This window comes from Ammospiza nelsoni, chromosome 2, assembly GCF_027579445.1.
Source record: "Ammospiza nelsoni isolate bAmmNel1 chromosome 2, bAmmNel1.pri, whole genome shotgun sequence".
Lineage (NCBI taxonomy): Eukaryota > Metazoa > Chordata > Aves > Passeriformes > Passerellidae > Ammospiza > Ammospiza nelsoni.
Genome location: NC_080634.1, coordinates 19,447,984 through 19,473,687, shown reverse-complemented (window position 1 = coordinate 19,473,687; position 25,704 = coordinate 19,447,984). Strand labels below are relative to the sequence as shown.

Sequence of the window (25,704 nt, the reverse complement as noted above, 5' to 3'; positions counted from 1 at the left end):
AGGAACATTGAGTATATTACAAAAATTAAATGTAGTGCTTAAAAACCAACTTAAAGCTAAAAAGTTTAAAGTTTCCTCACTTCATTTATTCAAGAATTTACTAATTATATCTTACAGTTGTGTCTTGTTTTCCCACTGAGATCTGAGACATAAAATTATGAGCCAGCATTATTTATTGGCAATATTTGTGTGGGTCATCCTCACACCATAATGCTCTCTGGTCCCTGATGGCCATTATAAAGAAATTTGGAGAGATTTGTCTTTGACTTGATAGAATTCAGTGGTGATCATTATTTCTCCCAGTCCTCTTGCCATCCTCGTTGATGGCTGTGCTAAGAAATCACTAACATCTAGTCTGAATGCAGCCTGCACCCACTCTGTAGGGCAGAAACTGAACCAATTGACTGTCTTCGGCCCTGTGGCCTTGGCTTAGGCTTCTCCTTGTGCTTACAGCACTGAAATCATCTTTGTACAAATCTGAAATATTTGACTTGAATTTAGGAAATATGCATACCTTTGCATCCCAGAGATGAGGGTAAAACAGCTTAGGCCTTTTTGGTATGTGATCACAAAGAATTCTGTCATTTTCACTTGATAACTTGATTCCAACTGCTGTGCTTTCATTATAACATTTATTTGTATCTCCTTTTGAAGCATAGTTCGTCATGTAATGATAATATATATCACTACTTTAAAGTATTTATTACAAATAAGAAAGGATTATACAATGCACTGGACCTCTCAGTGGGTTAGAACAGATTAAGCTTCTTTGTGAAAACTCTGTTCTTCTCTCATTCTAATTCTGTAGCGCTCTTAGAGACAATATCCAACTGCAGCCCAAATACACAGAATGGTCATACAAAATGTTAAGCCTGATCTTTCATCATGACAGCTATCATGCTGCTTTCCATTAAGGAAATAATGTTAGAGGCTTTTATCATTATAATCAGGAGGTGACTAAATGCCAGTCTCTGATAATACAAAAGATCCCTGTGATCTTGGACCTGCTTTTGGTTTGTTTGTCTCCCACCACCTACACTTGTGTTGTGCAAGTGGCTATTCTGAATAGTAATGTAGATTGGAAAGTTGATTTATACTCAGAAACTTTTAAAATATATTAATATATTTCTCCATGCCTTTAATAACATGATGGCTAGCAGTAAATTCACTAGCACTGATTGATCACACTGATACCCTGCAATTGTGAACACCTGATTAACCCTTCAGTTATGTGCTTCTAATCAACCTAACAACCTGGCTATAGGTACAGCTACATCCAGAACACAGGTTCTGAATAGTAGGGAAGGCAATCTTTAATTGGATAATTCAGGTCACTTAAGAAAGAGCATATGAGTAAAACAGCAACACCTGGCTGTATGTGTGGTATTAACTGTGAACATACCAAGGGAGATACTTGATAAAGCACAAGCTTGTGCTGTGACTGAAGATGTAAATAGGCACTATAAACCCAGCTGTTATTGCATGTCTGATATCTAAAGGATGGAAGATAGTCACTTGGCAGCTGCGACTTCTTACTCAATTGGCAATGCACTATTTTACAAGGGTTGGTCATTTTAGATTAATCATTATAAAGAGTCACAGTGCCATCTAGAGACTGCAGACAGCTTTCAGAACTGATACTAAAGGAACAGAGAAGGCTTTGTTGTCATACTTAAGTTTAATACATTATGTCTTGAGAACACTGCTTTTCACTGAAACAATAGCTTGCTTTGTGGTTATTAATATCCAGTTTTGATCACAAGCCTACTTCTTGTCTTTGTGGAGTTTTTTTTGAAATTCAATCTTTTACATGAAAATGCAAAGAAGACTGCGGCCTGGTGAAGGCAGGCTTGAGCAAAACTAACCAGACAACCAACCCGAGCCCCTGAAGTATTTTTGGCTGAAGTGCAGGTGTGGTGTTATACACCAGAAGGCACCAGGCACTCATGAGATAATCTGAGGGAACTTCAGAATGAATGCCAGTGACACATGCTTTCCCTTGTTCTATTGTGGTGGAAGGCAAGGCTGCTACAGGAAGTACTGTGCACTTCCAGCCTTTCTGGTTAGGGCTGTGTTGGGAAGCCTGTGTGCTCAGTGTTGGCCGTGAAAACACAACCTTCACACCTACAGGCAGGAAGGCAGGCACAGTGGCATGAGTGTCTGAAGAGCATTACCTCTTTCTGCTCCATCATGTGTGGGGGAAAAAAACACTTGCCAAAAGCCAGTTACCACAAATGCCAAGGTAAACAATCTGGGATAAGCAAACGAGAAAAGCAACACATTCTGATTTTTTTTTTTTAATTAAACCAAAGAGATTTAATTAATGTCTTCTAATGACAAGAAGCCACTCCGAATTTTCCTGAGACCTGAAGCAGAAGTTGCAATCTGCCCCTGTAAACAGTCTCCTGCATCTGTGTCAGACAATTTGGGATTCAGATGGCCCAAGAGGAAAGAGCCAGTTTTGGGAGTTGGGTGACATGGTTCATGGCCATAGTTTGTATAATTCAGTCAGATGTCCAAAATCAGTTGGGTTATGCCTCCTGTTTCTGCACATTTCATTTAATTCCCACTTCTGGGGATTTGGAAACCCAGGGCCCAGAGAGGTGCTGTAATTTGTGCTTATACTTCATATTTTTGGTGCCTTGAAGGAGAAAGGAGAGGAAGATTTGGAGGCCTGGAGGCTCTGCAGGTTATTTGGAAAGCCCAGCAATTCCCCAGAACTGGCAGTCCCTCATTCCACCCTTCTTGGTGTCTGTAAAGCCATTTCAGAGCTGTGACAACAGCTACCCATAGCCTTTGCACTGGATGTTGTTGCACAACTGAATGGAAACTTTGAGAAAAGTTTATCAGGGAGACCCTCTTGCTGAGTCACACGGTGCAGGATGTATCATCATGCTTTCCAAACTCCTTCTCAGAGAGGAGTCAAGGTGCAGCTGCATCCAGTCCTGCCCCCAGACATGGTCATTAGTTTGTACCTAAAGAATGTATAGGTGAAATAGAACCTCTATCTGAGTTTGTCCTGCAGGATTTAGGATAGCAAACCAGATATTCAGTATTAATAAAATTAACTATTTAAAAAAAAATTGTTAATGATTAGGTAAGAAGGTAAAAATTGAAAAAGTGAAAATGGAAAAGAACAAAATGTCCAAAAGACAAAAGGCTTTAATCAGAATTATTTACTACAAAGTAAGACTAAAAATATAGTGTACTTCTTAGTAAATCAATATCAGAGCTAGCTTATCAAATATATATTGATGTTACTCACCCATACCAATGGCCATGGGGAATCATTTTCACCCAGCCTTGAGGGGTATCCTTGAGGGGCATCGCCATGTAAGAGAAGGATCTTCAGACACCTTAGGGAGGCATGCTAGAAATCCCCCCCATGAAAAAGCTGGACTGGTCTTTTTAAAATGATTGACTGTCAATCATGTACAAGTACGTGTGTTGTGCCTGCTGTGGTGGGCTGACTCTGGCCAGGTGCCAGCTCATCAGGCCACTCCACCACTCCCCTTCCCAGCTGGACAGGGGAGAGGGAATAGGATGGAAAACAACTCATAGTTTGAGATAGGGCTGTTTACTAGAGCAAAAGTGAAAGTATGGGAGTGCATAAGCAAAGAGAGGGGAAAAAAAAGTTTATTCTCTACTTCCCATCTGCAAGAGATGTTCAGCCATTTCCCAGGAACCAGGGCTTCAGCAGGTGGAGTGGTTGCTCCAGAAGAGCAAAAGTTGCTCTCCCGGTTTCTCCTCCTTTCTTAGCTTTTATGTCTGAACTGACACCCTGTGGTGTGGAATATCCCTCTGGTTAATTTGGGTCAGCTCTCCTAGCTGTGTCCCCTCCCAGGATCTTGCCCACCCCAGCCCCTTGATGGGGTGGGGTTATGTGGAGGGGCAGCACTGATGCTGTGCCAGTGCTGCTCAGCAGTACCCAAAACACTGGCGTGTTATCAACACCTTCCCAGCTACCCATGCAAGGCACAGCACTGTGAGAGCTTCTAAGGGAAAAGGAACTCCAGCTCAGACCCAATACACCTGCTCAGCAAATGTGCTTTATTGTTGAAAGAGATATTATCAGCTCTTGGGTTTCTCCTCCTCAACACTTCTGGCTCTCACACTCCTCTCAGGGCCTGCACACCCGTACTGAGGTGCCAGCCTCAGCCAGGAGGCATCTGTCTGGCACTTGCTCATGATGGGTCTAAACTGAGATTGTTTGGCAAGCATTCTTCAGCTCCAAAAATCCTCTTCGCTCAGTCCATCATTGCCAACTTGTAAATGAGGCACAGTTTGAGCTGCTGTACCCTAGCCCAGAGTGTCCTGCTACAGATGCTTGAATACATGACTTCTTTGCATACCACGCAAATTTAAAATCTTCATTTTTCCCTTTTAAGCAGACTGAAAATGGAGTTTGGGTAGCTGACTGATGGTAATAGCATACTGTGTGGGTTAAGGAAAAATCACTGGCAGACCTATTGGACCTTCATTTCTCCCAAAAGTACATCTTGTTGAAGAATTACTCTTCCCCTGGCAGAGGGAAAGAGACACTGCTTTTTGTTGTTTCAGGAATGGGCACATAAGGATGTTTAGCTATCATGCCTTCATCTCTCTATTTTGTTTTTATCTCATGAAAGGGTTTTTTCTCTTTGAGAAATGAAGGTAGAATGGTGCTAGAAGCTTGATGACTATCACAGCCAGCCCTGGATTACCTCCTGCAGGAAGAGCCATTGTGCATACCTGCATCCAGTGACCATTAGGCAGGGCAGGTGTCTCAGCCCTCCCTGAGACAGCTGGCAGAGTGACTGTGTTGGGGCACCAAGGATGTCAGGGCCAAAGGGAGCCCAGCCACTGCTTTTGGCTCCGGCAGGTGCTGTGTGGCCCACGGGGCAGCCCTGCTCCTCCTGCACCACCACAGTGCTGTCTCTGAGGAAACCAGGCCAGCCCATGGTGAGCGGGGTGTGTAAATCCCTGCCTTGCTCTCTTCTCTACCTGTTCTTTAACATATAAGAGCATCTATTTTTGAAGTGACAAACCTTATGCAAGGCTGGAACTGATTAATGAAAATTTCAAAATTTGAGGCTGGCCTCAGCATCCTGCTGTAGCCCTCAGTCCAGGGAGAAGTCAACACAAAAGGTATGCAGTGTACTGGGAGTTATCAATCACCACTGGACACAGGGTGACTATGTACCCATCAGCCTTATTCTTTCCTGAGATGACAAAATGAACCCTCCTTTTCTTTTCTCTCTCTCAACTCAGCTGAGTGAAATGTAAAAAGGGGAGGGAAAATGACGTGTTCCAACCAAAAATATCAATACAAGGAGCCCCCCAGAAGCCTCTTGAGATTGGTCTCAATTTTGGGTCCTATCCCTTCATGGAGTTACTCTAAGAATTGTGACAAAAGCCCCCTCTGCCTCTCCTTAGATAGATATAGAGAGATGTGTATTGCCCAAATATAATATGCTAATACAGAGGTGAGATCTCTCTGTTGATTTATATCAGTTACCTTGTTGGTTCCTTAGTTTCTATACATAATTTAATTGCAGTTTAAAACAAATAACTGGACAAATTCTGTAACATAATCCAGAAATCTGTTTTCTCACTCACTATGAAAGAAATTTCTCACTTGTTTTAGGGATCTAAAATTTAACAACTGAGTACCTTTCTAAAGCCAAAGTCTACTCCACCTGCTGTTAGCCCAGTATTAGATGTAACCATTGCATATTTGTCTGTAACAAGCTGAGTGAAATGTTATTTTATGAAAGTTGTTAAGGAAACCTACAGAGCAGCTCTCAGTTTGAGAAGGCAGTTTAATGGATCATGAAGTGACAAACCAGCATGACAGGCCTTCCATATTTTTCAGCAGTAAAACTTCTGAAAAAACTCCTCACTAAAACAAAAAGCCCAGCATGTAGTAAAGAGCACGGGCTGCAGAGCGGAAGGGCCTAATAGGGCTCTCAGAGGGTGTGCAAGAAAACAGATTACTTGATTACTTGATAGTCTGCTGAAAGGTCTGCTGTTAAAAATCACCTTTTAGTACAAGACTAATAATCTCCAATTTTGCAAGGAAACTTGTGGATAACATCTGATTTTTCTGTAAATCCAGATGTTCCACTTGCACAGTTTTACAGTCACGTTCAGGGCTTTTTCCATGGGGCTGGGGACAGTCAGGGCCAGGACCAGGCAGTCATCCCTGACAGTTTCCTGGTGCACCTTGACTGGAAGCAGCTCCTGGGTCAGGTCACTGTCCCTTGGGAGCACCTGGGACACCCTGCAGCCATGCCAGTCATCCCCAGGGGCTGCGTTCAGGGCTCTTTGTATGTAAAGGGTTTCTGCACTGCAGTTTCTCTCTTTTGGTCCTAATCACAGTTGCAGAACATTGGAAATTTTTTGCATATATGTTAAGTGGTGTCTCATGACAAGTCTTTTCTTCACAGGTGAGTAATAAGGTCCTTGTGAATTCATATCCAAAGAGATGTATTCTCTAGATCACAGAAGTGAGGTGTTGAGCTGCAAGTAGGACAGACTCAACAAACAGAACAGGGAAGGCTTGCCACATTTGCACTGCCAGTGTGTCAGGTTGCAGAGATGAGCTGAACCACAAATGATTGCACAGTAAGATGTATTTTCCTCCTTTTTAATGGAGCATATCTATACAAATAGATTATAATAGTCTTTATGTAAGCACAAAATCTTACCCCTCTCTCCTCTACAGGAGTTAAGTAGGCTTTGTTGATAAACTCTCAGACTTCCAAAGAAAAATTGAAGTGTTTGTGCCGTTAATTTTAATTTCTGCTTCCTCCTTCGTGATTATTTAAACCAGTGCAGTGGAGTTATTTTCAGAGGCACCAAGCCAGAGAATCATTGCACTCAGCTTTCATGCTGTGAGATGGAGCATTTGGGTTTGAATATGAATTTGATAGTAGCAACAGTAGCAGTGGGAAGCTTTATCTGTGAAAGGGAGTCAAAATGGAACAGAACTGAGAATTCCATCAGCAAGACAGTCTGTTATAGCTGTGCTGAACAGCTATAGTTGTTCAAGTCCTTTCTTTTTCCCCTGTTAATCAAGTGAGAGAAAGCGTGTTCCTGCCTGGCTCAGCACTTCTAGCCTAGGCATGCTGTAAAAACACAAAGCCCTTGATAAATGTTGGCCTCTACTAATTTGTGTCAAAAAGAACAAAGATTGTCTAACTAGTTTGGGGGTCTACAAGAACTGATTTGGGCTGAAATGCTAAACTACAATCTAATTTCATAAATTTTCATCTAATTATTTGCAAAATAATGAAATCTAGGAGGAAACCAGCTAAGGGTTAGGGAGAATGTGTCTCATGGAGAGAGGGCAGGTGCCTTTGCAGGCAAATAGTAAGCTGCCAAAGTGAAGCTCTTGGGCTCTGAAATCCACAGAAAAGCTGGGAATCCTCTCATGGTCTGTACTCAGGTCACTTTTATAAACTGCCCTTGAAAAAGAGAAAAATTCACCTGCTCGTATACAACTGTGCTGGAGAAGATAAAAATTAATTTTATCAGAGAAGCTGAAGCAGTGTGGGAAAACCATCCTGCAATGCAGTTCATGGGCTATGTTCACATGAAAGTCATGATACCTGTACTTCATACTGCCCTAATGAATCCCTTGTCATATGAGCAAGCATCAGTGCTTGCTGTGTCTTTAAACAAAAGTAGGCCAAATGGTCTTTAGATATTTTCCCCCTTTTATTATTCTCATCAGCCTTTGATTGTTTAGGAAAATCAGATTCTGTTTCATTCATTAATCTTTTTTTTTCCCCATTTCCCTTCCTTTCCCTCCTTTGCTGCCTTTCCTGTGCCCTTCCCTCCCGTGTGGCTGACCGCAGCCCCTGACCTGCTGGGTGAGCGGAACTGGCCGTGAGACACCAGCCACTCTTCTTAGTGACCCTCACTGTAAGGACTCCTTACAGCATCTCACTTATGCTTCCCATGGCCTGCTGCTTATTCTGTGCCCCTTTTGTCTGCCTCCCTCCCTTCTAGCCTATGATCTGCTCTGTTGTGATTTCCACTCTCCTTCAGGGATTCCCTTTGCTTCCTTCTGGCTTTTCTTTGAGGAATCACAGAAGATTTTGACTGAGACAACTGGCTAACACAACCCTTTAAATTTATTGATGCATTCTCTTGGAATCTAGGGCTACCAAGCCGGTTTTCCCTAAAACCATTCTTCCATTATGTTTTCTACCACAAGGCACAACTAAAGGGACACCAAGCTGAATGTCACCTTTGCTGGGGCATCTGTAGGTTCCCATATTCAGACTTCATCTGAACTTTGCAGCTTCTGTCTAGCAGGACATGTTTTTTCCTACTGATTTTTACAGATAAGGTTCCTATCCTGGCTGTCCTTTCACAGTATTTATCCTCTTATGTACAAGAACTGTACTCACCTTTGTACAAAAAACGTGTATCTTCCTGTTTCTTTTTCTACATACCCACTAGTAACCGTTTTTGGAAGTGGGATGATGGCTTTTGGCTTAACCCAGATAGGCAGCCTTAGTGCTTTCTTTGCTTATGACATGCTCCATAAATTCAGCTTTAATCAGTTCTCCTGGCCTATTCTTTTGACCCCATATTTTTAAGTCTGTGACTTAAACTCCTATTTGTGTTTTAGCCTTTAGCTTTAGAAAGTTGATACTTTCAAGCATAAGCTTCTGTATGGGTATTCATGTCTGTCTTGCCCAAGATATGAATCCAAGCCTTGTGTGAACTTGTCCTGTAAACTCCTGAGAGCTGGGACCATCATTTTGTCCTGTGCACGGACTGCACATCCTTGGAGAGCCTGGTTCTCTGACCACCTCTCTGTAGTGCTGCCCAGACCATCAGGAAAGGAAGAGGGTTATGTGAAGGAAGTTTGGTAGTTGTGGGATAAAAGTTAAATGCTGGCACCCCAGTGGTTTAGAAAACAATGCAAGAGCCCTCTTAAGTTTGTGTGTTGTCATCCTGCTTTTCTTTACATTATTCAGTGCCTCACTGCTATGGGGGATGGGGTGGGAAATAAGTGTTACCATATTAGTAATGGTAAAAAGAGCTACTAATAAGAGAAAATTCACAAGGTGAAAATGATGGCACTGTTAATATGACTCTAAATGTGAAGGACAGATAAACACCCTGGATGGAGTCTTGTCAAATATTAAGACAAAAGCTAAAACTTTTATAGTGCAGTTATATGTGATGGAGTATGTAAAGGAAGTACAGAAATGTGATTATGTGTAAGTGAGGTTTGTCACTTCCTACAGCTTTATTTGCACATTTCTTTACAGGAAGGCAGTACTTTGGGGGCATTATGATGTGAGCTAACTTCTTACTGCATTTCATTAATTGATTTATGTGATATTTGAGACCAATGAATGATGTCTTAGAAGCTGAATTTTCAGGGTATATTTTTATACTTTTGTAGAAAATAAACAGCTACATTCCTTCTTTCTGCTGCAATTAAATTGTTTTAAAATAAGTATGCCTCATATATAAACTGGACATTCAGTATTGTTTCACTCTAATTCACTCCAAGGGATCTATTAACAAGAGCCTCAGAGGCATATCATAACACTTAAATACAAACATTGCAGCTATTATAATCTCAGGGAGATTATATGGATCACTCTGAACCCTGACAATGTGGTTGCCAGTGAGAAGGAAATTATTGTTTTATGTCTCTATCCTTTAAGTAAACATTTAAGCAACATTCTAGATAATTTTTAAGACCAAAACCCACTACTTACATATATTCATGTGTCTTATAAACCTTTTTTTAATTGTTTGGCTCTGTAACTTTTTAATTCAAATTTTAGCACAGACAAGTTTGAACTATCATTCTCAGTTCATTTTGGACTACCACCTTCATTCTGAACTACCATTTTCTCTTTACTTGTATTTTAAAAAATGGGCAGTATGTTAAGAGAGTTATAAAACAGGTTTTTCCTCCTAGGTTTATATTTTGTTAGAAAGCTAATGGGAGAGCTCTGATGCCTTGGGGCTCCACAGACAGCTGTAGCAGCAATCTCTAAGTAACAGACACACTAGTTCAATTTTCTTCTTAAATTTACATCATAATGATTTTTCTTTCAGTATCAAGTAAATCTTGCCATCAACAGATGCTGCTAAAAAATCCCTTTGTGTCCAGGCACAGTAAATTGCAAAAGTACAGCCTGATGTAGATATCATGCTAAAGCTGTAAATTGAAATTAAATGTAATTTTTTGCTGTAACAGTTCTTCTTGCAAAAACATTATTGGTTCTGTTCATAGAGTAAGCCACAGGACTGGGACTGCAGACCCAAATCAACAAGAGCTCATATTTCAGGAGATTTAGCTAGAACTCAACTTACTTTCAGTTTTCTTATGTTGTGGCTGTTTTTTCTTTCTGGCTAGATAACAAATGACCTTCAGCTCCCTGCTTTACTCACAACAGTTTAAGCACACTAGTTTTGCTTTTGACCACAGCTTTTATTTAGCCCCGATATCCCACACTGTGCCTGATGATTCGCTGAAGGTCTCACCCTCACTGTTGCCACGCAGCCTAGCTTCTCCCCAGATTTCCTGTTCTTACAGAAGACACTGTCAAGAGCTTTCCTGTGCTGGAGCTGCAGCCAGGAGACACTGCAGAACCAGAGCTCCAACTGTGCTTGTTAATATGAGGGGTCACTATGAAATAGCCTTGCTATGTTTTACAATAACAGGAGGAAAAAAAAAGAAAATTTGTCCAGGCAGCTGAATGGCAAAAAACCAATGACCTAAACCGTCAACAAGGGCTTGGCACTGCTGCCAAAATGTTGCACGTCTTGTTTCTCTAGCACCTATTTGTGAAGGAAAGAGTGGCTAACTATCCTGCTATTCTAATCAAAAGACTTGCTTACTTATAGGCATCAAATTTTATAGAAGTAGTAGCCAAAGTGGTGTCAGAGAAAAGTAAAGAGAACAATCGCAAGAAAAGGCGGCTTATGGAAAAAGACTTCCTTCAGAAGTGATTGCAATAACTTCAGAAAGTGCAAGATTGACTGAAGGATGTGCTTGTTTTGATATACAGAAGATTTTTAGGAAGTGAAACTCTGTTTGTTTCCCATGCTATGGTAGAAGCAGGCCAAGAGACAGACTCTCAGGAAAAAGAACTTTGTTTTCCCCCTGTTCTCTGCCATCTGAAAGGACAGTCACTGCAAGAGGCTATCCTAGGAACTGTGAAATCTCCTTAAGTGGATGCGAAATAAAAAAAAAAACCCTATTTTGTTTTGGAATGGAGTAAAATAACTTTCAGCACAGATTACCGAGAGCTATTGCTTGGTTTGGTGTAGCTAAGATTCCCAGAGGCTCAGCCTGGTGCAATTGCCTCTGCCACCCAAGCCCCACTGCCTTGGGGCATCACTGCCATTTCAGCTCCCCAAGTCTCTTATCATACATTATATCAGACTTAAGATCATCAAGTCATATTTCTTACCACTCTTCAGACTTGACTGAGGAGGCAGGGTATGCAGGTTTGTGTAAGCCAAAAATACTTGCGAGATTTGTTAAGCTGGAAATGTTTGTGTTAGGAAATGTTTGCTCAGAGTTTACATTAGGTTACATTAGGCCCATGGAAATATATTGTTATGTGAGCCCTACATGCACTGTAAAGATTCAGTGCTGTGTGGTACAAGTTGTGGTGAGCCTCACGGTGCAGCTCTGTGGTGACTGACCAGGAAATCCCCCACCTGCCAGTTGTTACACAGCATCCATCAACACGTGTCCCAGGCTGGGATCTGCAAGTCCTGTTGTATATTTGTTGTATGTTTGTTGTATATTTGTTTTATATTTGTTGTATATTTGCGTGGTTTTGCTCTGGATTAGCCCTCAAACACACACACAACCCCACACCCACACATATATTTTAGTGACATATATTTAGTCACATATATTTAGTGACTGACCAGACCATATTTACAGTCTCTCTCCTTTTTCCCTCCCAGATCTCTTTCTCTAGTGCATTTCAATGATTTCTGCTTTTAAATCAAGTATTCAATCCTATTCTCAGGTCCATTTGAGTATTGCAGACGGGTGAGGTGAGGTAAAAGGACAATGTTAATGCCTGAATGCTCTCAGGGAGCTGTGGAGACTGACTGAGGAGGAAGGTGATTGGGACAGCAGCTGGCAACTACTGCTGGAAGGAGACCCCAGCCCCATTTCTCCTCCTTAGGATTTTTTAAATCAGACAAACACTCTGCTAAGCTGACAGCAGGTAGCATGTGGTTGCTGTTTCACTTTAGGTAAATTCTACATTCAGAGCTGCAAGATCTACCAAAACTACTGTCTTATATTTTTACACCTAGGTAATGAGACCTTCAGGGAAAATTGTGAAGAACGTCTCTTTATTATGTTCTTGAAAGAGGAATTTGCAGTTGTTTCCTATCTACCTTCCTTTCAATGCAAGCAGAGTACCTGCCTGAAGCAGGACAGTGCTGAGCAGTTGCTGCTCTTCATTTGCAGAGCTGGGCTTCTGGAAAAGCCATTCACCTCACAATACCTCACGGAAAATGTTTATTTATACAATGTGTAGAAAAAAAGGCCACAAACAGTTTTAACCTGAGGAAAATACCAATGCATTTGATAAGAAGGAGAATCTTTGTCACATAAGGATGTTTGTTCTTAAGGATGCTTAGAAGACTGGGATATTTCCCTCCCAATATCACTATCCCCATCCCATTGGAGGATAAAATAAGACTTATTCCAAATACAGCTGTCTGCAGACAGCTGAAACTGGAGGATCTAACTACATAAACAACTTCGTCCCCTTGGTGATCAGGATTTGTTTTATCAGTAACTTGTGGTCACTGCAGGACAGACCTCAGCAACAGCATCACCTTGGACTTGCCATTTCTCGGTTTCTCTCTTGAGATATCTTTTTTTCTTAGGTTTCTACATTTCTTTGAGACAAAACAGTACCTTTTTAGAGGTACTTTATTCCTGAAATAACTAAGATACCATCTGGAAATGGTCTTAGTGTGACGCATGATCAACTTGCAGTTAAACACACAAATGTTAATATAAGATTTTTGTGTGTACAAAGTTGTCAGAGAAAAAACACTAATGTAACAGCTGCATGTAAAACATGGTTGATTTTCCTTACAGTGTTCCACCAGTATTTACCTTGTTTTTTTCACAGGTTTTTTTTCACTGTGATCAAGATGACAGCAGTCCCTGCATCTTACACTGTTCCTCCATTAAACACCTTGTGTCCTTCTACAGCTGATTTTGATGAAATTTGTTTAAACCTCTGCATGAACAGAGAATTGCCAAATTTTTTCTGGCACATCCTATGGCTTCATGACTGATGCTGATTAAAATATCACAAATACTTATTTTCTCTTCTCAAAATCACCTGAAAAAAAGACAAGAGTACTTTTACATAATTTTATCCTCCTATACAGTCCTGAATTATTCCTGAAGCATAGGACCCTATTTGCTGGGCTTTGAGGCACTTTAAACATAAAAGTTAACTTAAAAATGTAACTATACCTCAGTGTCAACTTAGTATTTCATAGTCTAGAGGTGTGATACATAACCCAAAAATCTGTTGGTATAATGTGACAAAAGTGTCTTACTTTTTGATGTGGACTGTGACCAGTGTAGACCAACCTTTTCCTGCCTCCACAGAGCTCATGAGCTGTCAAGCTGCAGAGCTAACCCACCTCACTGGGGACAGTTCAGTAAACAACACACATGAACTCCTGTGTGTCCTTGGCACCTCCAACTTCAGACATCCACAGGAAGCTGCCTTTGGAATAAGGTTTCTTCTCATGCTAGGCTTCTGACTTGCTCTAGAATTGCTTTGAAAGGCAGGACACATTGTTTTCTTTGGTCCATGGAATTCCCATTTTTTCATGGAAAAATAACAAGAAGAACCTGTGAAGAGTTGCTGAGCAAGAAGAAAAAGAATGGCAGCTATTTAATACGGGAGAGTGAGAGTGTGGAAGGAGCCTTGTGTCTCTGTGTTTTGTAAGTACTCTAATACTGATGTTTATGAGCTTTCAGTTGGATCCAAAGACAACAATCATCTTCTCTAAAATTAATAGTTCTTCCCTGATATTAACAGACTCCAAGGGAGCATGTCTGTGTATTCAGGTAGTGCTGGTTGTTTTAGGTTTCCTTTATAGTGACACATAAGGGGGAGGCATTTCCAAAAAGCTATTTTATGTAACAGTTGATAAATGAACTGTAGTCTGGTGATGCTGGTCTCTCTCTGCAGACAATAAGGGCAGCCCAGAGAAAATAACTCAGCCTGCCAAAATATGCTAAGATCCTTACTCAAAGTAACTGCCTCTGTAATGATGAGTAAACAGCATTTTAGCACTGTTGAGACACTGAAAAGTCTCATGGCATGTTACAAAACACTTCCTTCTTTGTAGACTTTCTGTCTGATAAAAACTCAGTCTTGTGTTTCAAAGGAATTTTATCTGATGTAAGAACATAGGCTGAGGCTGAAAATTACAAAGTTCTGTCTGAATTTATATGACAAATCCACAGACAAGATGGGCATAGAAAACTGCTACTTCTAGTCCAAAGCTTTAATTACTACAATTAAAATTTTATTATTTTCTTTTTCTGTTAGGAATAGCACTTTTATTTCCCTTTTTACTCTTTTCATATATAATTGATCTGTTCATAATGCATTCAAAGTTTAAAAACTAGAATCTAGGTCTTTGTTGAACCTATGAGGTTTTGCACTCTTATTGCAGATACGTTTGAATGTGACATGAAAACCTTTTAACATCTAATTAATGAACAAATATGAGAAGATATTTTTATCAATCACTAAAAATGAATTTGTTGTGAAACAAATCAATGGAAAGGGGAGAAAAGGAGAGAGAGAAATGGAGTACTACTGGGTTGGCAGGTAGAAGAAAGCAGATCTTCAAAATAACAGAACGAGTTGAAGAGAAATAGCAAGTTGGGGACAAACAGAGCCCTCAGCAAGGCAGCTACAGGAACCTGCTTTCAGTATGGTGTGGAATGAGACAATGCAGGGGCTGAGGGGAGGGCAAGGAGGTGGGAGCGAAGGCACATGTATACCTTGTCACAAGGGACAAATGGGGAACCTGACACAGAGGAAGAATGACAATGTTAGAACCTGGGTTAGGCCACACCAACACAGTTGCTTTTCCTTTAATCTTTTTTTTTTTTAAGGGCAAAGCAGATTTGTCTTGTGATGTCTTGCAGACACACTTTGGCCTGTCATATCTGCCTGCCACAATATTCTGCGTAGGCACGTGAAAAATCATGCCTTCCAATTTGCTTTTGTGGGTTTTAGTGTTAAAAGCTGATAAAAACTTAAGTGTTTAGTGGATTTGCCTATAATCCTGACATGAACAAATGCCACAGTTAAGCTGTGAGAGTGGCAGCAGTAGTACACAGATGGTGGCTTGCACAGGTCAGAGCAAGGCTCGTGTTCAGACAGCACATGGAATAGTATTAGTGCCCTGGCTGAGAACTGCCCCAGAAACTGGGCTGCCTGGCAGTGGCTCACTAGGCAAACTGCCCTAAAACTGGGGGCAACCAACACTGAAACTCTTAGTGATGTTCAAAAGCAACTTTTGAATTAGCATTGCATCTCAACGCCTTGTTTAGCACCTAACATGGTTTATGTGCAAACTGATAAGCCCTTCTCAAATTACCTGATCTGTGGGCAGAGACATTGATCCACTTGCTACAGCAAACAAACTTTCTTGTCCTTTTCTGCTGGGATATGGGGGGGAGTGCATTCCCGTGGAGGAGCTGGGAGGCAGAATGGTGTGACCAGTTCAAATTCATCTCTCTAACTGGGCAAGGTGCATGGCTCTTCCTCCACAGCACACTGTCTCTTTCATCTAGAATTATCCCAGGTCTCTGACAGCACTTCAGTTCAGACCTACTGGTTTTGCTACTGTTCTCCTTACTGTTCAACATGCCATTTTCCCTCTCACCTCGCCTTTCTTCCAGACCAAACATTTTGTTTATTTTTACCCTTTACTTGCTCTTGGTAAGCATTTAGTAGTTAATGAGGAGGCAGAACTTTCCATTTTTATGGTATTTTCATGTTCATTTAGTAAGAATTAAAGTACCTGAATAATATCCAGGCAGAAACATTTTAATATTTGATCAGAAAGGAACAAGTTTCAAAAATGATCAGTTCCTGGTATTTCTTTTTGTCACTTCTCTGTCTCTGTAAGCACTCACATTTGTAAAAGTACTTTTCAGCAAGGAACATGTATATTTCCACAGGTATCTCAAGAAGACAAAAACCAAAATATGCATCCCCGTGATACCACTTTTTGAATTAAATTAAACGTATTATAACTGAAAGCCTTATTCTAATTTCAGTTCATAGTAACTTTTTTTGCAGAACAAAGTAGTTTATTTTCAGTTACCCTTCACTTTTGTGCAAGTGCCCTGAGCCAGGTTTCTGCCCCAAGATTCTCCTTCTCATGACAATTCACTTCACATAGCCACAGCGGAAGTCCTCCTGATGAACTGGCACACAAGTTAAAAAAACTTGTTTTCAGATGCTGCTCCCACCTCTCCCCAACCTCCTCACTTGTTTGTGATGTATATTTTCTTCCAATTCTGCTACCTTTTTTGATCACAGTCACGATCTCCAGTCCACCTCCTGAATTGCTGCTACTGTGGTATCTGATAAAGCTTTTATTTCTGTTGACAAAATATATCCAAAGACATCAGTAGCCTCAGTGTTCAAACACATGCTTATTATAAAAAATAACAATGACTAAAACCTTGGGAAATGCAAAGGAATAACATTATTCTCAGAAGTAGGAGCCATACCATCATTTTCTGGGTGCTAGTGACTGGAGGCCATTTTCTGCCTACATCTCTCCAAGAATTCAACAGCCTTCCTGTGACAGAAATACAAAATGAAGGTTAGAAAAGTGAGGAAGATAAGAGAGAGATGAGAAGAAGTGCTGTTTGTGAAATGAAATTATGATTGTTAAAGGCCTGTGTTAGGCTTAGTTCATACATTCTTTGAAACTCCTGGTCAGAGTAGTCTTGTATTTCAATATATTAAACCTTCACTCATTTTGTAATCTCTAAGATCTCTTCTCTTTTGCTTTCCTGTCTCTGCCTCATTCAATTTTACTGCACTTCTCATGTCTTTAATACTGTTTACAGATATGTCCACTTTGTTAATGTGATGTATTACATACACAATGTTTTTTCACAGCTTTGAGGGCCTCATCTACACTTACCGTATCTTCAGAGAAGACCAAGGATATTTTAGAATACAGGTGAGTAACTCTCATTGCATCTCTAAAGATTGCATTAAGGAGCATAGATTTAAAAAAACCCATATATTAAAATATCTTAGATTCATTTATGATCAATGATCTATGATAGTGTTAATCTATTATCATTTTAGTCTATGATCATAGATTAAAAAAAAACCCATAAACACAATACTATAGAAAATATTTCCAAGTTTGCTCTCTACTCAATTCTTATTGTAGATGACCTCAAAAAGTAGCTCTTGTGTTTGTAGAATTTAGTTATAATCTAAGTGGCTCTATTATTTATTAACCAGCTGTTTTCTCATTTGTCCATTTCTTTTTGATAGCACTGATGAACTTTTCTTACTTTCTCCTGTTTCTTACTTTCTCCTGTTCCTATTTACCTTTTTCTACTTGAAAGCACTGCTAGTGCATGCAGCATTTCATAAGGATCTGGGATATTGCAATGATCTTTTTGATTTAAAGAATCTATAATTCTGTGTGATTGTGAGGCATCTGAAGTGACAATGACAAATTATGCTGCTTATTCAAGTAAAACAAGTGCATCAACCAAATCCCCAGGAAATGTGAAAGGACACTTAAAAGCTGGCTCACTCCCCTGCTTGTACTAGCACAGCCAAGAGGATTGCCAATATTAAGCAGCATTTAAGTGGTATGAGGAAATCACTTCATAAAGAACACGCCAAGCTCTCATATGCTGGTAATTTATGGCTTATTAGTGGCTTTGCCTCTGCATGAAAGACCAAATTTCCCATAATGAAGAATGGTTTACTGACAAAAAATATTTTGTTTTGGACCTTATCCACTCTACTGGGGTTATGCTGTCATTCTTGTCAGCAGGTAACTCAGATATTTTTAGACTTTTCAAACCCATTCTTCCTTATAAATTTTTGCCAATAGTGTGAAAGAAGAATTCAGTTCTTAAAAATTTTAAATCAGGTTATTTTGCCTCACTAAGATAATTGACTAAAATAATGTATTGATGTGGAAGAGAGGTTGTTTGGGGTTTTTTTTAATGCCAGATTCAGACATGAGCTTTCTAGAGTGCAGCAGGCTGGCCCCAACCAGCTAAGCACCCCTACAGCTGCTCACTCCCTCTCTCCTTAGTAGGACAGGATTGGGGGAAGAGAACACAAAGAGCAATAGTGAGGAAAATCCTGGCCTGGATAAAATACAGTGTAATAGGTAAACAGGTAAAGCAAAGTTGTGCACACAAGCAAAGCAAAGAAGTTTAGCAACTCCTTCCCATCAGGGGGCAGATATTTAGTGAGCTCCTGGAAAGTGAGGCCTCAGCACACACATAACCACAAACGTCCTCCCTTTCCCTATGCTTTTATTGCTGAGTACAGTGTCAGATGGAGTGAGATAGGACAGCCAGCATCTTGCACACCCCCAGCCTACTCCCCAGGGGAACCAAGTGCAAGAAACACATCCTTAGTACTGCACAAGCACTGTTCAGCAACAGCCAAAACGTGGTGGCTGTGTTATCAGCACTGTTTCAGTTACAAATTCAGAGCACAGCTCTTTGTAGGCTGCTATGAAGGAAGTTAACTCATCCCAGCCAGACCCAGTACACACAGGCATTGGCACCCAGTCCATCCAGGGCTGAATGAAAGATGAAGGATGCAGAAAACTATAGAAAATAAATACATGTTTCTTTGTTAGCTAACAGATTAAGAGAAAGCCCCGTTCTCTTTTAATGACTACTAGTAGGCTGCTCACTGTCTGTCACTGCCCTGAAGACACAGCACTGTAAAGTCCATGCACAGATCCACGCAGGGCTGAGCTGCAGGAGCAGTTCAGTCCTGTCAGATGAACCCACACCTAAAGAACAGTTTTTTGCACATGATCTGGGCTTCCCAATGCTGATATTTTGTAAAAGTTTGAGTTCTGTTTGTCACCTAGTTATTTAAAGGCATCATTTTAAGTGAGAACTAAATATGTTATCCCTAACTTTTGCTCTCAGACCAGAGTACAGTGTGTAATGCTGTCAATTTTCAACACTCTGCTGTAGTGGATCGCTGCAGCACACATCTACACCAATAATTTAACTGATGTTCTTTTTGGAAAAAAAAAGATGGTGAGGGAGGTTACTTTTAATGCCATAACCATGGTTCCAAACAGGTCTCCCTAGTGTTTTAAGGACACTGCAATATTCTGTCACCAAACATGTTTACAAAACAGCTTCTTCGTAAATAAGAAACAACTTATCATTCTTTTAATTTAGGGAACCCCATGTGAAGGGAACTTGCAAACACATTCTGTTATCCTTTCCTTACAGACTTCTGAAGGTGTTCCAGAGAGGACCTTCAAAACATTAAAGGACTTAATATACGCTTTTGAAAAGCCAAATCAAGGACTGATAACAAAGCTCCGCTACCCAGTGAAGAAACCGAAGGCCTTGCAAGGAAGCCAGAGGTTCAAGTCAGAAATGGACAATGTTTATGATGGTGAGAAACTTAGCTCTGCCTTTGTGGGTTTTTTAAAGATGACAGCATTGACAGGTTTGTGGTGAATACTTGCTAAACATTGTCTTGCATGGATAGAAGTTTTACATCCTCCCTTCTCTCTTATGTTCACTGAAATGGTTATTCTTAGCTCACAGGTTACTTACCCTCACAAATGTACAAATTAAAATCACTAGAGATACACAATGATGAAAAAAGCTGCCTCCAGCTGTCTCGTTCATGGATGTTGATGCTTTTAGGCTGGAGAAGACTGAGAACCAGTTTTACTCAATGTGCTTCTGGCAAGATACCAGGCCCTTGCACTTGGGAGTTGAGGCTGTCATTTACCTTCATTGTCCAGGTTTGAAGATATATTTATATCAAACCCTTACTCAGTTAGTTCTAAGATGGGCAGGCAAGCAAGCCAGCTTGTGATTTGTATTCAAACATGACTAAGGGATCAGCATATAGCCTTGTGCTCAGGATCACAGATTTGGAACCAGAGTTCAGCCTCTCATTGCTCTTCTGCTAATTTATGCTCACGACTCCCAGGTGCAGGATGAGGGCATGATGCTTCTACCTGACAGAATTATGCTAATGGATACAATAAAGACAGAGGTTCTCATAAAGCTTTAGACTGTGTTGTACAGCCCCATGTTTGGAGAAGCATGACTGCAGATACTGTTGATAACTTGCTAGTACCCCTCACACCATTCTTCATGTTCCTGCTGTACAGCACTGAGCTGCAGCATCCATCAGGCCATGGGCTGCAAAATAACCCTGAGACTGTTCCATGACCGCTGGCAGAGTGTGCCAAGAGCCCCAGACAGGAGTAAGGGAAATCCTTTTGCTAAGTACAGATATCATAAAGCAAACAAAACTTTGGAGTCTCCACCCTGCCCTGTGATTTGCATCTCATGCCCAACAGCAGCTCAGCATGGTGGTGTGGGACAGTGTTATGATCCAGTTATTAAAGTTATTAGAAATGCCTCTGCCCAAATTAAGGTGCAAATGAGACCATATGCCAGTGACAATAGTTTGGGTTTTATTTGATAGTAAATATGAGAGGGAGAGAGAGAAAAAGGAGAGTATAAAGAAGAGAAAGGAGAAAGAGGTGGGGAAGGCAGAAACAGAATGACAGAAAATATCACCACTCCATGAATCCCAACAATGTTCCTTTGATCCTCTCAGCTGGTCTTCTTGGTGGTGAAGGTCTCCCCAGAATGCACAGAATCCAGTGGCTTAATATACACTCAGGCTAGGTAGGAAAACCCAGGCACCTCCCTGGGGCAGGGAGAGTTTGCCATTGTCTCTTACAACAGACTCTGGGTTTTTTGCATCACGTGCAGTCCTGTGATGCAAGGCTTCAGGAACGACTCTGGGAGGCACTTCAGGGAGTCTTTGATGGACTAAGGCACTCTCTCAGCTGCCTCTCACATGAATGCCCCATGGATGTGGCCTTCCCAAGGTTGGGGGTTCCATAGCCAGTTTGTGTAAGGGAGGATGGTTTCACTGCCCCTGAGCAGCAAACAACACGCCAAAACTTCCTCCCCCCACCTCGGCTGGGGGAGAAATCTGTACAAACCTCCTCCCAGAAAAGGGGTCTGACGGCTATGGCCTCCCCCACCTTGAAGCAAGGCAGAGATGATTCTCAGTACGGCTGCTGGGTTTGGCTCACATTCTTTTCCTTGTTTACTTGTTTGTTTCAGGTGATTGAAGAATGGGTTTTCCTTTATCTAATCTCAGTAGTTTGGGTAACTTCAGGGAGGCTTCTTTGGTTGTAACTTCTTTATACAGTTTTTGTTATAATGAGCAGAACTTTATACCAAAGTTTGAGGCATGAACTATTTCAGACTCTGACAGACAGCCCCTCTGTGCTGGGGTTTCACACATAAGGGCAGTGCAACTGCTCTGGCCAAGCTCCCCCAGCACAGCGTGCACTGCTGCAATTTTGGGGCCTGACCCCCAGCAACCTTGCTGAGGGGAAGCCACAGAGACACATTTCCCATGTCATCAACATTACCTTGTCACCTGTATCACACAGCAAATATGCCACATTTGCTCTAAAAATGTTGTTATGGTTTCTTATCATTGCTGTTGCAGGGAGACAGAAAATATTGCAGTAACATGGATATGTTTTTAGAAATTTTTGGTGTTGCAATAGGAATTTTTCTTGAAGATGAACAGTGTCCTCATCTGGAATCACAGGGAGAAAAATAAACCCTTATATTTCAATGTCAAAATATAGGCAGGCTTCCATAAATATGAAGGCTTTTTAGAAATAATCAAGCTACTTTGGAATTGTTTTTATTAAATTTTGATTTAAATTTCACTTATACAGCCTTCCAAACTTCCCTCTCAGGCTGCATTATTACATGTCCACAGCAGGGGCTTATGTAAATGTCATGCTCTCCGAAACACAGGCACTGCCCAAAGCACAGCAGTGCTCCCTAAAGCAAGCACATCCCTCACGTGCCACCAGCAGCTGGCTTTGCTGCACGCGGGACTGAGCACTGCAGCACAACCAGTGGAACACCTCAAGGCACTGAGGACATGATCCTGGTGGTTGGAGATATTTGAGCTTTGTTTTCTAGCTTAGGAACAGCTTTTCTGAGGGCAGCTGTTTGAAGAGCAATAGGATTCCATAGTGGAGCTTTGAGTTCCAAGCACTGAATTTCTGCCTTTTTCCTGGCTTCTCAAAAACTGTAACCAATCTTACAAAATGTAAGAGAGAACAGGATTTTTCAGGCTCTCCTCCTTTAGTTGGGATGAGAACTTTTCTCTTGGGTATTTATTTACAGTACAAGGGATGCATTTTGAGAGTCACAGATATCTCAGCGACTGATTTGATTTAGCAGGAACAGATGATTTCTGACATTTGACTGTTTCTCAGGAAGAAGGGGTATCATGTGAATACAACTGTTTACAACAGTGCTTGCTGGCTCAGAAAAGGCTTTGCCTTTTCCTGGAGAATCCAGTCCATAGGACAGGGGGCCTAAACGTTGGCCCTGCAATAGCACACTGAGAAACCAAACTGAGTTACTGCTACCTGCCCTGCACAGGCTGTGCTGCACCCACAGCCTTTCAGAAGAGCACCTTGCAATGACATCTTTTTTTGTTTGATTACTTCACAGAAGCTGATGACAGCGCTGATTATGTTGATGTCCTGCCCTGAAGGATCTGCACCTGATGGTTTCGGAAGCTGCCATTCCAGGACATGCCCCGGCACAGGGCCTCAGCTGAGATCTTCCAGCTGGGTGTCCTGTGCTCTACATCTGGAATTACCTCCTCCTTTTGCAGACTGTCAGAGCAGCTGTATCTTCAACCAGTAGATCCAGTACAAGCTATAATGCATGTTTGCTCAGCAATAAAAGAAGTATTTTTGTTACAGACACAAACACACACACGTAGGTATGGGGGCAGGCGTCCATGTATGTGTCTTGCAAATTGTCCAAGATGTTGACTGCTAGAGTGAACATTCTGCTAGAGGGCAGCAATATAAATATATTAAATGAATAGGCATAAAGCAGTAATTTATGGCAGAATTGATAGGTGCTGATAAAAATCATATATGACAAAACTATTAGCATTTTAAGATGCTTTAAAACCCCCAAAATCTGTTATTTTGCACATAATTCATGTTACCGATGAGGTTGGAGGAGTGAATAGTATTTCAGCAATGTCAAGGAATACTAGTAGTCAGTAGCTTGAATAATGCAAATTAAGACAAAAATGCTGTGTTAAATCCATGCTATAAAAAATAAATAACCAACCAGAGGAAAATGCTTTGAAATATTTTGACGTTGAGGAACAGCTCTGGCAGATTACAAGAGGATTACAAGTTGTACATACATGTCAGCATGAACACATCCTTTTTTTAATAGGTTCTGTACTTATGGGAATACTTACTCCATTTGATTTTCTACTTCCATTAGATCTGTATTATGTATATGTCTTTTGTTGTTTACTTGTTTTTAATGCAAAAATTTGCTTTAATATTAACCCCAATTTTAAATAGTTAATAAATAGTTCTGAAGGTGGCCTGCAACTAGCAGCCACAGCCAAAACTGGAATGTATGTCCTGAGCCTTCCAGCCACTACTACAGACTTGCTCACCATTTGAGACTGTGAGGAAGACATTTGTATTTGTTGTATGTTTAAGACCCTGCACAAATTATTTATGTATTTTAATGGGTAATACTAGTTAGATCTTTTTTCTATTATGTTTCTCTCACACCATTATTTGTCAAAAGAATTTTAGATCTTTCAGAGCTTTGGAATTAATTATGAATTTAACAGTGCTGCAGTTTTTGGCTCCAGGCTCAACTACTATTGAGTTGAGAAAAAAAAAATAGACTACTAACTAACCCCAGAAATGCCAAGAAATACTAAAATCTATGTCCAAAACTTCATTAATTGAAAAGAAAGTAGTCATCCATGAAAAATGTACTATGGGACATAAATAGGGACATAGACAGAGCCCTTGTTCTGTAGAAGCACATAACTAATGTGTCTCTTCACTTGCAGAATCCTGCAGCCTGTCTGATAGCTGGTTATCACAGGTAGCAGACTAAGGAGCTGCTGTGCTGAGACACCCCACCTCCAGCAGCACAGTCCTCAACAAAGCACAGCACTGTAGTGCTTTTTCTGAAATGACAGTCTCAGCAGTCCCCCAGGTGCTCACTCAGTGACACTGATGTTCAGCCTTGGGAAAAGGCTGAGCAACACGGAATCCCAGCCTGTGCCTCATGGTGCCTACTGAGTGACTCTGATGGCTGAACAGAGGACAAGGGCCCGGCCGTGGTGCTTTTCAGGTGGCGCTTGTCAGGGTGTTTTGGACTCAGTCTTACACCACCAGTCCGGGTGGCTGCAGCTCCTGGGGCAGAATCCAGGACTGAGGGTGACTTCAGGCCCACACTCCAGTCACTTCCCCAGCGTTCCCTTGCAGCAGTCATGTGAAAGGCGACACAAGAAGGATCAAGGACTTAAAAGAGTTAAATGAGACAATGACATTTACCTTACATTCACATTGCTCCCCTGTCCTTTACGGCAATGTTTGTCCTATTAACGGCATAGGAAAATACAGAGGCCGATACAGACGTTCCTACACATATGTGCAGGCCTAATATGACAGAAAATAATCAGTGCACGAGTTGAGAAAATATGTTCAAAAGGCTTCACACAGCAGCATCTACCTGCCGACTTCCAAAGGGTGGGTCGGTGAGTGGGTGTTTGTCCATGTCGGGGCATTGAGTAGTGGGGCGCGGAACCTCTTGTACCTCTTGTACAATGGAACTTCGAGCACATGGTGTAAGGAAGAAAGAACGTGGTCCAAGAAGGGCACGATCCCGATGTCCCGGGGCACTCCAGCTGCAAGGAGTACGAGGAAAGGATTCCTGTAGCAGCACAGGGAGCGGGAGCGGGCGCTGTGCCCGCAGCGGCCTGCGGGGGTCGCTGTGTGAGGGGGGACGAGAGGCAGGGTCGCGGGGCCCCACGTTCGGTCCCCACCATCGCCAGGACACTGCTAAAACTTCCCCCTCCCGCCTGTGGTTCCCTGGCCTCTCTCGCGGGAGGGGGAAGCTGGCTTCTGGCCAGGCTTAAGCCCTCCCGAATAGGAGAGGAAAGGATCATGGGTACTAGAAAGGCAGCAGGAAGACAGGGCAGGGTCGCGGGCGTCAGGTGGGAAGCGACGGCGGCTTCAATCGGAGGCAGCCCTCCAGAGGCTGGGCGGCTGGAAGACTCAGCTCCCCCCGACCACGCAGAGCTCCGCTTAGGAAAAGCATCCCTCTGGATCGCCCCGACGGCACGTGAGCCCGAAAGCCGCTATCACCGGTCCAAGCGCCCGCATTCCCCGGATGCCGCGGCTCCTCCCCCGGCTCTCGCCACCTGCCCCGAGCCGTGGCTGCTGCCCGCCCCTGCCTCCCTTAACCAAGATGGCGGCGGCGGCGACGTCTCCCGTGCTGCCGCGCGGCGGCCGCTCGCGCTCAGTGGTCGCTGCGTCACG

The 25,704-nt window shown here is 41.9% G+C and overlaps 1 protein-coding gene across 1 annotated transcript; it reads left to right on the top strand.

Annotated features, from left to right (window-relative positions):
* Positions 1-13,787: 13,787 nt before the first annotated feature.
* On the top strand, positions 13,788-23,037 carry SH2D1B (SH2 domain containing 1B). The gene is made up of 4 exons (XM_059466878.1): positions 13,788-13,972; positions 17,190-17,253; positions 19,535-19,703; positions 22,835-23,037. Exons 1-4 carry the CDS (start codon positions 13,839-13,841, stop codon positions 22,873-22,875), a joined length of 408 nt encoding a protein of 135 aa, XP_059322861.1. The 5' UTR covers positions 13,788-13,838; the 3' UTR covers positions 22,876-23,037.
* Positions 23,038-25,704: the final 2,667 nt, after the last annotated feature.